Source organism: Ranitomeya imitator, chromosome 3 (assembly GCF_032444005.1).
Source record: "Ranitomeya imitator isolate aRanImi1 chromosome 3, aRanImi1.pri, whole genome shotgun sequence".
Lineage (NCBI taxonomy): Eukaryota > Metazoa > Chordata > Amphibia > Anura > Dendrobatidae > Ranitomeya > Ranitomeya imitator.
The window spans coordinates 537,082,307-537,098,009 of record NC_091284.1 but is presented as its reverse complement, the minus strand read 5'-3'; the positions used below and the strand labels follow the sequence as shown (position 1 = coordinate 537,098,009).

The 15,703-nt window shown below is 45.1% G+C and overlaps 1 protein-coding gene across 1 annotated transcript in view; it reads right to left on the bottom strand.

Moving 5' to 3' along the window:
- GABRA5 (gamma-aminobutyric acid type A receptor subunit alpha5) overlaps positions 1-15,703 on the bottom strand; it is a 349,153-nt gene that overhangs the window by 247,222 nt on the left and 86,228 nt on the right. Inside the window, exon 3 of the mRNA XM_069757828.1 lies at positions 1,244-1,365. Coding sequence (XP_069613929.1) covers positions 1,244-1,365 — 122 coding nt within the window. The remainder of the gene's footprint in view (positions 1-1,243; positions 1,366-15,703) is intronic.

Below are 15,703 nucleotides of genomic sequence, written 5' to 3'. Positions count from 1 at the left end.
AAATAGCCTGGACCTCATAAGTGACCATAATTTTTCCTTTAGTCAGTTGTATTGCAGTATATAGATGTGATGAGAGGGACGCAGGTTTAAGTGCCATCATGGCAGAATACTGCAGGCCAGTCCTTATCTGTCTTGCCACCCCCGCTGCTTCTATTGCACACTGTTCAGTTATCTTTGCCTCTTTTTCACATTTTTGCACAAGTCTCTTGACTCTAGAATAGGACTTCTGGCCATGACCATGTCATAGATGTCCATGTCACAGTGCATTGTGTAGTGAAGACACTATGCCTCGAATGTCATGGTGCCTTATGTTGTGACGATATGACACACCTTGACCGCTAAGGCCTGGTCATGGCTAGAAGCAGTAGGGGTGTCAAGACTAGTGAGAGATGTGGTGAATATAAGGTTTTCTTTATTTTTTACATGTTAGGTTTATTATGCTCTAGGACCTAAAGAGACCCCAGAGCACTGAAGGGAGCATTACATTTGCAGAAAATAACTTCCAATCATCTCTAATATTTACACTGAAATGGTATAAATAAAAATATCAGCTTACCCTGCAAAAACAAGCTGTCATGCAGCTCAACTGACAAAAAAATAAAAATGATGGGTGTCAGTAAATGGTGACTTTTTTTTTTTACATATTTTTGAATTGTTTTCACTAATAAAATATTTTAAAAAAATGTACAAGTTTGATATCACAATAATTATGGCATTTTACCATGCAACAAACACCATAAAAACCAAATACCACAAAACAATGAATGAATTGTATTTTTTTTCCATTTCGCTACAAATAGAATATTTTTTCACATTTTTTTGTACATTTTATGCTGACAAATTTTGTCACTATAACTCATCAACAAAAAAAATTAAGCCCGTATTCAGCTATGCACAAAGAAAAATATTGTCATGGCTCTTAAAAGAAGAGGGGGAAATAAAATGGCAAAAATGAAAATTGTCAGTGACGGAAAGAGTTTAAAGCAAGGGTGGACATACCATTATAGTCCAACCTATGTATGCACACATGGGGCCCAAGAGGTAAGGGATCCCTCCTCCACTTCCAATGCAGCAAGCAGTTTCTATAACAGACAATACTGCACTGCAAAGCGCCCATATACCATTCTTCTGTCTGTGGTTTAAAGCATATGACGGCTATGACTTCATGTTTATATAGTATTCTCATGTTTAACAGTTTTCCTAAGCTATTCATAACTATGCTACAGAAATAGTAGTTCTTTACCTCCAAGCCCAGGTCGTAGTCTGTTGTCATAACCATCAAGCAAACCATCGAGTATCCGTGTAAATATGGTGATGTTATCATTTGTGTCTTCTTTGATTGAAGCAGTAGTCATCTGTGAAATACTGGTTTAACATAGATAAAAATGCGTCATTTTTTGGATAACTAATACACTAGAACTCTGCATTTTTATCATAAATAGCACAATCCTTAATAGTTAATATTTAAATCCTAAAATCTATTACAATTTGTACAGAAGTGCAGGCACATCTCTTAAGCTGTAAGTGTCAGCTTAGAACTGTTTCCATGTGCTTGATCTGTGGACCAATGGCTTGATCTTTGGATCACAACTTTTCTAAATATTTGATTTACTACTTTTCTAATCTACTTATCCCATACTTCAAATATTTAATCCATCAAGGAAAAAATACCTCAAACATACATGTTCCCTTATTATGATTGTGAAATATAATAGTAGCCCTATAAACTTAATGGTGATCTAGAGCTTCTCATGTTAGATTAGAAAACAGTAAAATATAATTAAAGTATAATTAGTATAATTAATGTACATCTAATATGAAAAAAATGGATATAAATTTGCATAATCTCTTATTTTGATTTACTCTGAAAAAAAGAGGTCAGTAGTTAAGCCAGATAAATGGATAATTACATTTACCGTATTTATTTAAAACCCCCTTAATGCAAAATTATGTACATATACGTCAGCGTTGGAGTCACCACTAGTGTTGAGAGATACCTTCCGATATTTGAAAGTATCAGTATCGGATGGTATCGGCCGATACCGGCAAAATATCGGATCTCGCCGATACCCGATACCAATGCAAGTCAATGGGACACAAATATCGGAATGTATCCGGGATGGTTCCCAGGGTCTGAAGGAGAGGAAACTCTCCTTCAGGCCCTGGGATCCATATTCATGTAAAAAATAAAGAATAAAAATAAAAAATATGGATATACTCACCCCTCCGAAGAACCCTGGCTGTCACCGCTGCAAGCGTCTGTCTCCGTCCTTTAGAATGCTGTGAGTGAAGGACCTTCGATGACGTCGCGATCAGGTGACCGGTCACCTGACTGCTCATGTGACCGCTCACCTGACCGCGACGTCATCGAAGGTCCTTCACTCACAGCATTCTCAGGAACGGAGGCAGACGTTTGCAGCGGTGACAGCCAGGGTTCGCCGGAGGGGTGAGTATATCCATGTTTTTTATTTTTATTCTTTATTTTTTACATGAATATGGATCCCAGGGCCTGAAGGAGAGTTTCTTCTCCTCCAGACCCTGGGAACCATAAGCACCGCACACGCCGAAGATGACTGGGAACTTCCAATTCCGATTTCCGATATCACAAAAATATCGGAACTCGGTATCGGAATTCCGATACAGCAAATATCAGCCGATACCCGATACTTGCAGTATCGGAATGCTCAACACTAGTCACCACGTTTTGAGAGGGCTCGGGAACTGGGCATCCTCGACCTGCAGTAAATGATAGCTAAGTTACATAGCTGGTATCTGTCTCCCTGACAGCAGCATTTAAATGGAGCTGTTGATACGGTGCTCATGCACACAAGCTTACATCAACATCCCATGATGCAATCAGGGGGCAGCTACGTGTTACAATGGCAGACAGGGGCTGGATAAAGAAACGGCCATCTTGGTGCTCCACGCTGCTGCAGCACTACAGAGTCTTGGTCGTTGCAGTAATGTTATTCTTCCACCAGGGGGAGTGATGTTACATCTGAAGGCAATGAAGGATATCTTCTGTCCAGGTATCACAACCACAAAACACTTCACACTCTAGTCCGCCAGGGGGAGCCATGCTTCTATCTATTAGGGCACTCCTCACACTTTGGTAAAACTGGTGGGTTGGTTAGGAAATTAGACAGAAGCTGACTGGAGGGAGTAGGAGATAGTCAGTCAGCCCCGACCGAGTTTGGCAGAGGCTGGTTGGAGTGGGTTCCAGCCAGCTCCAGACTGCAGCCTGCGGAAGACGAGGGTACACGGAGCTGCGCCTGCTTCCCATGTGGCAGCATCCCAAGAAAGAGACATTGAAAGGAATTGTGTTGCAGTGAGTGAGCAACGAAGTCATAGCAACAGGAGAGGAACATCAGTGGGAGACCAGCTGTAAGCAGGCTGCCTCCTTCTGAAGCGAACAACCGGTAGCCAGAACACCGAGTAAGGATCTCTATGCCGTTACTTCAGAGACTGGCAGGACAGTTGATTCCACGTTGGCTGCCTGACCATATACCCAGGAGGCAGGGTGGCAACTTGTGGGGGTCAGGGCGTCTCTAGGGTCCCTATAAAAAGCCTCAGGCCACCAGTCATACAGGTTTGTCCTATCCGTCAGGGGGACAGAGAGAAGAGACTTAACATTTACAATAGTTGTGAGGACCTTACCGAGTTGCTCAGCAGGGAGGGACTACAACGCCCAGGCGCTAGAGGAAGGCTATTGAACTCCACCTGGATAAGGGGACTCTGGATTTGCCTTCAGACCGGCCGGACTCTGCCTGCCCTGTGGCCCCTACCCTGGACGGTGGATGCTGAAACCTTCAGTAAATGTAAAGAGACTGCAACCTTGTGTTCTCGTTATTCACTGTGCCTTACATCATCCACCATCCACCATCTACACTCTGGGAAGCCCTGGGGACATACTTCACCTGAGGGAAGGTATACCATCTAGCTGCCATAACATCACCCCAGCGGACCCCTAAGCAGCGTTGGTCACCCTGACCGAATACCACAGGTGGCATCATGAACATTATCCCTTTAAAGACCTTTCCCCCACAATTTACAGCGGACATTTCCCTAGGGCCATGGACTGGGTCAGCCATCTTGACATCCCCACTGAGTACAGAAGAAGGGCCCAGATCCGAGTACCCCACAGCCCTTGGGGGCGCTGCACTGCCATTTTGGTTTTAATGTCAAGCTTAGTCTCAGACTGTGCTTCATAGGGGGATGATGATTTTTACTAGATATTGGAATACTGTTGCATAACTAAAGCCTGCGATACAGAATAGACTAATGTTGGCTGAAGCGGCTGATGGTTTTGGCCAATGGTCTAACGTATATGAAGGAACTGGCTGACTGATGGTTGCAGGAGATGTTGATTGGCATGCCGATTGCATTGTTCTCTATACCACAGAGGTAGATACTAAGAGTCAGTGATGAGCGATCATATAGGAGCACTTAGGAAGCAGCCCAGGGGTGGACAGAATGTCGAGTCTCCACTGCAGCTCCACCCGGGAACCTCCAATGGAGGATGGGAGCAATGAGACAATGAAAAACCGGTCTTAAGAGCGCAGGAAAGAAATACAGATGAGAGATGGGGTTAAACCACAACGAGCTTCGACGGCGTATCCGTCTTCATCAGGTGATCCGCCTTCACCTGATGAAGCACTCCTAAGACCGGTTTTTCATTGTCTCACAGAGGTAGATACTGACAAATTTGTAAGAAAAGACAAGACAAGAAAGGGAAAACTAAGGAAAACAATAGCTGTAACAAGAGAAAAGCTGAGCATACCATCTTTGTCTATGATCATAACATTCTGGAACAGTAATGTATTGGGTGCCAAATCCTATTGGTTATGAGCGGCAAAATGCACAAAACAATCAAGGGTATCTCACCAACTTGTTCATTCCATATCTAGAAGACTTGGTTCTGTCCTTAAAAATGATGGCGGTCATACAAAATACCAGATGTAAACACAAAACAGAAAGATGAGTAACTGGACCACCAAATAGAATAAAAGCCATAATTCAGTGAACAAAAAAATTACATAACAATTGTAAAAAAAAGGTCTTTTTAGGAGGAATAAGAATGGGTGCCCATCCATATAAAGTGTCATCCATGGGAGCATATACCAATATATCATCATAGATCAAGCAACATATGATAAACAAGTGCATGATAATGAGTAACAGCGTTTGTTAGGTCAATATATATCACCTCAATATCAATAGTTGTGCAAAATACCAAAAAACAAAAGGCAGAAAACATGGAGGTATGAGAGACAACAACTGTGAAAAACGTGTGCCAATGATGGATACAAGTTTTACAGCATAATGCTAAGCTTACCCATGGTATATGGAGATGGGGAGAACCTACACAGCCCCAAATCGTATATTGCTTTCACTTTCTCAAGGTAAGGTGCTGAAAGAATAATCTCCTGCCACGATATATACAGCTCTGGCAAAAATTAAAAGACCACCGCAAAATGTAAAGTTCTCTGTTTTTTCTCTTTATAGGTATATGTTTGAGTAAAATGTAAATTGTTCTTGTATTCTATAAACTTCTGACATGTCTGGGAATTTCCAAGCAATAAATTTTGGGGTTTTTTTCTGACAAAAAAAAATGGTCAAAATAAAAAAATAGTGCTTTCAGACCTCAAATAATGCAAAGAAAACAACAGCTTTCATGCGTCTTGACATACTTTCCACCAGTCTTTCACACTGCTTCTGGTGCAAAATTTGTAGCAGTTTTGTTTAGTAGGTTGTGACTAGTGTTGAGCCACCTCCCTAGTGTTCGGGTTCGGTTCGGTTCATCGAACATGTCCCTGTTCGACGAATGTTCGTCGAATGTTCGAAGAACACCGTCGAACCCCATTGAAACACAAACACATACAAACACATAGAAAACACCTTAAAAGGTGTCCAAAAGCTGGCAAACTGCTCAGAAGACACAACAAACACATGGAAAAGTCACAACTACATATAGTCATGCGAAAAGAAAAGAGGTGGAGGAGTAAAAGGAGGAGGAGACACAGATATAGGCATGTCATGCCCTTCTACAATCAAGAAAGGCTGGAGTAAAAATGTAAACTCACTCTACCAACACCCAGACATCTTGACAAAAAAAAAAGAAAAAAAAGAAAAATCTTTAGGTAGAATGGTGGCGGGTCCATTCAGAACACTTTCCTTAGAAGACGTAGTGGTACCCCCGTTGGAAGTTGTGCCAAAAAATGAACCCAATACATTCAGACTAATCCACCATTTGTCATAGCCAAGGGGCAGGTCAGTAAACGACAACATCGATGCGGAACCAAGTACAGAACTATGTACTGTACCTCCTTTGACGAGGCAATCAGGCGGGTCAAGAAGTTGGTAAGAGGCACCCTAATGGCCAAAACAGACATTGAGGTGGCGTTCCGGTTACTACCTGTGCCTCCGAATAGTGTCCTCCCATTGGGCTGCTTCTGTGAAGGAGCATACTACATAGATCGCTGTTTGCCCATGGGGTGCTCCAAATCCTGCTCACTATTTGAGGCGTTTAGTTGCTTCCTCGAATGTGTCGTCATGACGTTTGTAAGGCAGCACATATTATCCATTACCTCGACGTCTTCTTATGCCTGGGCCCAAAAGATTTGCCACAGTGTGAAAACATGTGGTAGTCCACCTGTGAGAAGGAGAGAGCTGGAGGGAGAGTGGACACCCCAGAGCCGAGGGGTTAGATTGAGAAAGGAAGAAGGCGGTGTAGTTGCTTCATGAGTGGGGTACTCTGCTGAGTAGCAGAAATTGCTACTAAGCCCAAAAGGATTTCCTGGGCCAGATGCCGTTAAAAAATAATACTTAGGTAGAGAGTTGGTGTAGCTTGCTTCATGGGTGAAGTGCGCTGCTGAGTAGGACCAAATTCTACTGGGCCCAAAAGGATTTCCTGGGCTAGATGCCGTTACAAAATAGTAGTTAGGTAAACAGGTGGTGTAGTTCGCTTCATGGGTGGGGTACGCTGCTGAGTAGCACTAAATTCTACTAGGCCCAAAAGGATTTCTTGGACCAGATGCAGTTAATAATAGTACTTAGGTAAACAGGCGGAGTAGCTTGCTTCATGGGTGGGGTACACTGCTGAGTAGCACCAAATTCTACTAGGCCCAAAAGGATTTCCTGGGCCAGATGCCATTAAAAATAGTACTTAGGTAAACAGGCGGGGGTGGCTGGGCTACTCTGCTGACTAGCAGACACTGAAGCTTTGGAGCAGACCTCTGAATCCCAGGCCATAGTATCAGTAAAAAACTCTGCAGACGACCCCACCCACCTGGAATTGACAATGGCTACATCATGTAAAACTCAGCAAGGGGACTAAATAAAGAGTCTCAATTTTTTCCAAAAATTCGTCCACAGACACCACTTAAGTGGCATCAATTTCGCCAGTTTTTTAAAACTGTTGGTAAGGTGATTTTCAAAAATCATCAAGCATTTTGTCTCCCCAAGATGACACAGGGGTAGAAAAGTCCTTGTGGATCCAGGATTTGTTCATCTTGATTTACGTTAGTCTGTCTACATTGTCAGTGGACAGCCGCGAGCGCTTATCTGTCAGCACACCACCAGCAGCGCTGAACACACATTCAGAGAACACTGGCTGTGGGGCATGACAAGATCTCCAAGGCGTGAGTGGCGATCTCAGGCCATTTTTCAAGATTGGAAGCCCAAAATGAGAAAGGGTCCAGTTCCACAGTCATGGCATCGATGTTAACTTGGAGATACTCTTGTACCATCTTCTCTAGGCGTTGGCTGTGCATCAGACTTCTTGTCTTCTGTGGCCTTGCAAAGGATGGTCTAAAAAAATCTTGAAACGATTGGAAAAAATTGCTGTTACCACCAGATACGATGTTACTGTTACGGTTTGAGTGATGACTCGATAGTCCCACGGTTGGCAAGTTAGAACTCAGAGATTGACTATGTGCACCACTGGTGTTTTGTGGAAAAGCAGATGTTAGATTCTGTAACAGTCTCTGCTGATACTCCTGCATGCGTGAATCCCTATCTATGGCAGGAATTATTTCACCAAATTTGCTTTTGTACCGGGGATCTAAGAGTGTGGCAACCCAGTAGTCAGCATTACTTCGGATTCTGACAATCCGAGTGTCATGTTGCAGGTAGAGCAGCAAGAAGGCACTCATGTGTCTTGCGCATCCAGGAGGACCAAGTCCTTGTTGTCTTGGTGGCAGCGAGGTGAGAATCATGCTTCCTTCGTCTGCCCTCTCCCCCAACCTCCCACAACAGACATTTGATCAAGGTCTCCCTCATCTGATGAGTCTTCCTTGCCCAGCGCCAGTTCGTCCTCCACTTCTTTCTCGCCTCCTGCACCTTCCTCAACAGTTTGGCTGCTACCATGGGCCCTCGGTAATCCCTCTCCCCCAGACTCCAATGCCAGCCGCCTTGGTGCTGCAGACCTTCTTGACCTTGGAGATATTATCCCTTCCGCATACGACTCCTCCTGTTCCTCCTCCTCCTCCTCTTGTTCCACCACCTGACTCCGAACACTGTGTAAGGTGTCTCCAGCATGTAAATCACCAGAATGGTCATGCTGATAATGGCATCGTCAGCACTAAACATCTTCATTGCTATTTCAAAACTGAACAGAAGGGTGCATAGGTCCCTGATGTGAGACCACTCCTGCAGCATGATTTGCCCCACCTCTTGATCTTGTTGGCCCAGATTATACATCATAACGTATTGCACCAGGGCTTGTTGGAGCTGCCACGGTCGCTGCAACATGTGCAGAGTTGAATTCCACTGTGTGGGCACATCGCATTTCAGCCAGTGAACTGGCAGGCCCAACGACATCTGTAGAGATGTAAGTCGTTGAGCTGCGAGATGCGAACGGCGGAAGTGAGCACACAGCGACCGTGCCCTCTGCAGAAGCCCATCTAGTCTGGGATAGTGGGATAAAAATTGCTGGACAACCAGGTTCAAAATGTGAGCCATACAAGGCACGTGTGTGACATTGCCCCGGCCAAAGGCCGCACCCAGGTTTGCAGCATTGTCACACACAGCCTTCCCTGGCAGTAGGTTGAGTGGAGACCACCATTGATGGAACTTGGTCTCCAGAGCTGACCACAACTCCTCAGCTGTGTGACTCACATTTCCCAGACATTTCAATGTAATCACTGCCTGATGCCGTTGAGCCCTGGTGACAGCAGAGTGAGGAGGTGTGCAGGATTCCTTTTGAGCAGTTACAACGTGGGTGGCATTACCAGACAGGCTTTGGGTGCAGGTGGAGGACCGAGAGGAGGTTGAGGAGGCAGAAGCAGTGGAGGAACCTCTAGATAAAGAGGATTGACGAGCAACTTGTGGCGACGACAAGACTTGGACAGCAGCCCCTTCTTCTGATGTCGCCGTAGTTACCCAGTGCTCAGTCACCGACATGTAACGCCCCTGTCCATGTCTACTCGTCCAAGTGTCTGTGGTGAAATGAACCCTGTCACACACAGAGTTTCTCAAGGAAGCGGTGATGTTGTGTGTGACATGCTAGTGTAGCACAGGCACAGGCTTCTTTGAGAAGTAGTGGCGACTGGGCATCTGGTACTGGGGCACTGCGACGGACATAATGTCTCGGAAATCCTCTGTGTCCACCAGGCAGAAAGGCAGCATTTCTGTAGCCAACAGCTTGCAGATGGAGAAATTCAACCTCTTAGCTTTGTCATGGCTAGGAGGAAATGGTCTTTTACTTGTCCACATCTGAGGGACTGAGGTCTGGCTGCCGTGCTTAGACGGAGTTGATTATGGTGTCCCCGGCAAACTGCTGGTCTGTGAGGAAGGTGCAGGCAGAGATGTTATGTTGCCTTGTTCAAAATGTGGTGTCTACAGGTCCTTCTCAAAAAATTAGCATATAGTGTTAAATTTCATTATTTACCATAATGTAATGATTACAATTAAACTTTCATATATTATAGATTCATTATCCACCAACTGAAATTTGTCAGGTCTTTTATTGTTTTAATATTGATGATTTTGGCATACAACTCCTGATAACCCAAAAAACCTGTCTCAATAAATTAGCATATTTCACCCATCCAATCAAATAAAAGTGTTTTTTAATAACAAACAAAAAAACCAACAAATAATAATGTTCCGTTATGCACTCAATACTTGGTCGGGAATCCTTTAGCAGAAATGACTGCTTCAATGCGGCGTGGCATGGAGGCAATCAGCCTGTGACACTGCTGAGATGTTATGGAGGCCCAGGATGCTTCAATAGCGGCCTTAAGCTCATCCAGAGTGTTGGGTCTTGCGTCTCTCAACTTTCTCTTCACAATATCCCACAGATTCTCTATGGGGTTCAGGTCAGGAGAGTTGGCAGGCCAATTGAGCACAGTAATATCATGGTCAGTAAACCATTTACCAGTGGTTTTGGCACTGTGAGCAGGTGCCAGGTCGTGCTGAAAAATGAAATCTTCATCTCCATAAAGCATTTCAGCCGATGGAAGCATGAAGTGCTCCAAAATCTCCTGATAGCTAGCTGCATTGACCCTGCCCTTGATGAAACACAGTGGACCAACACCAGCAGCTGACATGGCACCCCACACCATCACTGACTGTGGGTACTTGACACTGGACTTCAGGCATTTTGGCATTTCCTTCTCCCCAGTCTTCCTCCAGACTCTGGCACCTTGATTTCCGAATGACATGCAAAATTTGCTTTCATCAGAAAAAAGTACTTGGGACCACTTAGCAACAGTCCAGTTCTGCTTCTCTGTAGCCCAGGTCAGGCGCCTCTGCCGCTGTTTATGGTTCAAAAGTGGCTTTACCTGGGGAATGCGGCACCTGTAGCCCATTTCCTGCACACGCCTGTGCACGGTGGCTCTGGATGTTTCCACACCAGACTCAGTCCACTGCTTCCTCAGGTTCCCCAATGTCTGGAATCGGTCCTTCTCCACAATCTTCCTCAGGGTCCGGTCTCCTCTTCTCGTTGTACAGCGTTTTCTGCCACATTGTTTCCTTCCAACAGACTTACCATTGAGGTGCCTTGATACAGCACTCTGGGAACAGTCTATTTGTTGAGAAATTTCTTTCTGGGTCTTACCCTCTTGCTTGAGGGTGTCAATGATGGCCTTCTTGACATCTTTCAGGTCGCTAGTATTACCCATGATGGGGGTTTTGAGTAATGAACCAGGCAGGGAGTTTATAAAAGCCTCAGGTATCTTTTGCATGTGTTTAGAGTTAATTAGTTGATTCAGAAGATTAGGGTAATAGGTCGTTTAGAGAATCTTTTCTTGATATGCTAATTTATTGAGACAGGTTTTTTGGGTTATCAGGAGTTGTATGCCAAAATCATCAGTATTAAAACAATAAAAGACCTGACAAATTTCAATTGGTGGATAATGAATCTATAATATATGAAAGTTTAATTGTAATCATTACATTATGGTAAATTATAAAATTTAACACTATATGCTAATTTTTTGAGAAGGACCTGTATGTTGGAGATCACTCAGTAACAGCAGGTGTTTCCACTTGCAAATGTCCTGATGACCTGCAAATCACACTGGCTGTTGCGGGTAAAAAGGTGTAAGGTCTGAGTCCAAAACCATGTGCGACTGCTGTCCCCATAGTCACAGAGGATGAAGAGGACGCGGATGCACTTGATGGGGCAGACGGTGGTTGACCCAGCCCACTAGGCCGCATTGTAGCACAGTGAGCTTCCCACTGCAATTTATGCCTCATATCCATGTAACGGTTCATGAATGAAGTACTCAAGCTAGTCATTTTTTGTCCTCTACTGAGATTTTGTTGACAAATCTTACAGACAACAAGAGTTGGGTCATCCTTTGCAATGTCAAAAAATGCCCAGGCTATGCAAGGCTTAGAGCCCGTGTGACCTGAAGAGCCACCATGACTTCCGGTCTGAGGCACAGTTGGGGTTGAGGATGCAGTTGTTGACATGCTTCCAGTGCTCCGTCTCTGTCCAGGAAGGCTCAATGTTACCTCATCGTCAGACTCGTCACTAGCATCCTCCTCCATCTCTTCTGCTGACCTCATGGACTGCCGGACTGGGGGTTGACAGTAAGTGGGGTCTACAACCTCGTCATCATCATCCTGTGTGTTCTCACACCCGTCGTCCTCAGAGCCAACCTCTTCCTGCCCTGACCGAAAACTCAAGTTTTCGTTCCAATCAGGTATCTCAGTCTCATCATTATCTTCCTCATTGTCTCCACCAACAGGAGTTACAGTTTAGGAACGAGGGTCTACATTATGCTCAGAAAATTCTTCATCTGGGCCTGGATCCGACTCACAGAGATTCCGGGCATCAGTGCAGATCATTTCCTCGTCTGGATTCACAGAAGCTCTGGAGCAGACCTCTGATTTCCAGGCTATAGTATGCGTAAACAGCTCTACAGACTCACCCATGTGTGTTACCCCATGCTCAAACGGGCAACTGGAGACTTGGGAGCTGTGAGGAAGCAAGTGTGATTGGGGTGACAACTCTGAGGACTGGAGTAGTTGTGATGTTGAAGTTGACATGGAAGAGAGCCCACTTGAACGAGCACCTGCTGTTTTTGTGCCTTATCTGAAATTTTTGGCGATGCTTGTAGCGATGGTCGTAAGAAAGGGATCATATCAGATTGTCCATGAAAAGATGTAGACATCTTACTTTGGCTGGAAGATGGTCTTTCTTCTGCATATGTTACTGTTGCTTTACCACCTACCCCATGGACACAACCTTTTTTTCCCTTTCCAACACGCCTATTCCCCTTTCCACCAGCAGCAGGCCTTTTGCCACTCATTTTAGTGCTTAACTAATTGGCAACTCTGTATCTGTAGTTGTTGGCGCAACAACTGATGGATGAAAACCGAGCAGAACTGAGTGGCCAAACTGTGGTACTAGGCCCAAAACTATTAACTTGATTAGATGCAATAAAAATAGAGATACACAGGCGGTGTAGTTAGTTTCACAGGCGGGCGACTCTGCTGACGTGCAGACACTGATCCTAGGCCCAAAAATATTAACTGGATTAGATGCAGTAAAAATAGAGATACACAGGCGGGCTACTCTGCTGATGTGCAGCAACAGCTCTGTTATGATACGGTGGTCTAGGAGCAACATGGAACGAGCTCTGAAGGAAGTGGTAACTGTACTGACCGCAGTCCCTAAGCTAAACACAACACTAGAAGTAGCCGTGGAATGCTCCTAACTCTCCCTAGGCATCTCGTCACAGCCTAAGAGCTAACTACCCCTAAAGAAAGAAGCAGGAAAGCTATCTTGCCTCAGAGAAAATCCCCAAAGGATAGATTAGCCCCCACAAATAATGACTGTGAGTGGAGGTAAAAGACATACACAGAATGAAACCAGGATGAGCACAGGAGGCCAGTCTAGCTAAATCGATAGGACAGGATGGAATAATGTGCGGTCAGTATAAAACACTACAAAAATCCACGCAGAGTTTACAAAAAAAAAACTCCATACCTGACTAAAGGTGTGGAGGGCAAATCTGCCTCCCAGAGCTTCCAGCAAGACAGAATAATTCACACTAATAAGCTGGACAAACATAGAAGGCACAGAATGGATAAGTCCACAATCTATAGACAGAAAAGAGCAAGCAAAAACTTAGCTTTGCTGAACTGGTCAGGATAACAGGGAACTCCAAAGAGATGTGAATCCAACCAGGAACCATTTACAAGTGGCACTGGCTGAAAGAACAGCCAGGCCTAAATAGCTGAGCAGAAGAGACGATAAGTGGAGGCAGCTGATGACAGCTAACTCCAAGGAGCAGCCATACCACTTGAAACCACAAGAGGGAGCCCAAGAGCAGAACTCACAAAAGTGCCACTTACAACCACCGGAGGGAGCCCAAGAGCGGAATTCACAACAGTACCCCCCCTTGAGGAGGGGTCACCGAACCCTCACCAGAGCCCCCAGGCCGATCAGGACGAGCCAAGTGAAAAGCACGAACCAAATCGGAGGCATGGACATCGGAGGCAACAACCCAAGAATTATCCTCCTGGCCATAACCCTTCCACTTGACAAGATACTGAAGCTTCCGCCTCGAAAAACGAGAATCCAAAATCTTCTCAACCTCATATTCCAACTCTCCCTCAACCAACACCGGGGCAGGAGGGTCAACCGAGGGAACAACGGGCACCACATATCTCCGCAACAAAGATCTATGGAAAACATTATGAATGGCAAAAGAGGCTGGAAGAGCCAAACGAAAAGACACCGGATTAATAATTTCAGAAATTTTATAATGACCAATAAACCGAGGCTTAAACTTAGGAGAAGAAACCTTCATAGGAACATGACGAGAAGACAACCAAACCAAATCCCCCACACGAAGCCGGGGACCAACACACCGACGGCGGTTAGCAAAACGTTGAGCCCTTTCCTGAGACAACGTCAAATTGTCCACCACATGAGTCCAAATCTGCTGCAGCCTGTCCACCACAGAATCAACACCAGGACAATCAGAAGGCTCAACCTGCCCAGAAGAAAAACAAGGATGAAGACCAAAATTACAAAAGAAAGGTGAAACCAAAGTAGCCGAACTAGCCTGATTATTAAGGGCAAACTCGGCCAACGGCAAGAAAGACACCCAATCATCCTGATCAGCAGACACAAAGCATCTCAAATAGGTCTCCAAGGTCTGATTAGTTCGCTCAGTTTGGCCATTAGTCTGAGGATGAAACGCCAAAGAAAAAGACAAATCAATGCCCATCCTAGCACAAAAGGCCCGCCAAAATCTAGAGACAAACTGAGAACCTCTGTCAGACACAATATCCTCTGGAATGCCATGCAAACGAACCACATGCTGAAAAAATAATGGAACCAGATCTAAGGAGGAAGGCAACTTAGGCAAAGGTACCAGATGGACCATTTTAGAGAACCGGTCACAAACAACCCAGATAACAGATATCTTCTGGGAAACAGGAAGACCCGAAATAAAATCCATGGAAATATGCGTCCAGGGCCTCTCAGGGACCGGCAAAGGCAAAAGCAACCCACTAGCGCGGGAACAGCAAGACTTGGCCTGGGCGCAAGTCCCACAGGACTGCACAAAAGCACGCACATCGCGCGACAAGGAAGGCCACCAAAAGGACCTAGCAACCAAATCTCTGGTACAAAAAATCCCAGGATGACCAGCCAACACAGAACAATGAACCTCAGAAATTACCTTACTTGTCCATCTATCAGGAACAAACAGCTTCCCCACTGGACAGCGGTCAGGCCTATCAGCCTGAAATTCCTGAAGCACCCGCCGCAAATCAGGGGAGATACCAGAAAGAATCACCCCCTCCTTAAGAATGCCAACCGGCTCAAGGACTCCAGGAGAATCAGGCGAAAAATTCCTAGAGAGGGCATCAGCCTTAACATTCTTAGATCCCGGAAGATACGAGACCACAAAATCAAAACGGGAGAAAAACAGGGACCATCGAGCCTGTCTAGGATTCAGCCGCTTGGCCGACTCGAGGTAAATCAGATTCTTATGATCGGTCAGGACCACAACACGGTGTTTAGCTCCCTCAAGCCAATGTCGCCACTCCTCAAACGCCCACTTCATAGCCAACAACTCCCGATTGCAGACATCATAATTGCGTTCCACAGGCGAAAACTTTCTGGAAAAAAAAAAGCACACGGTTTCATCAAAGAACCATCAGACTCCCTCTGAGACAAAACGGCCCCTACCCCAATCTCAGAAGCGTCGACCTCAACCTGAAAAGGAAGAGAAAC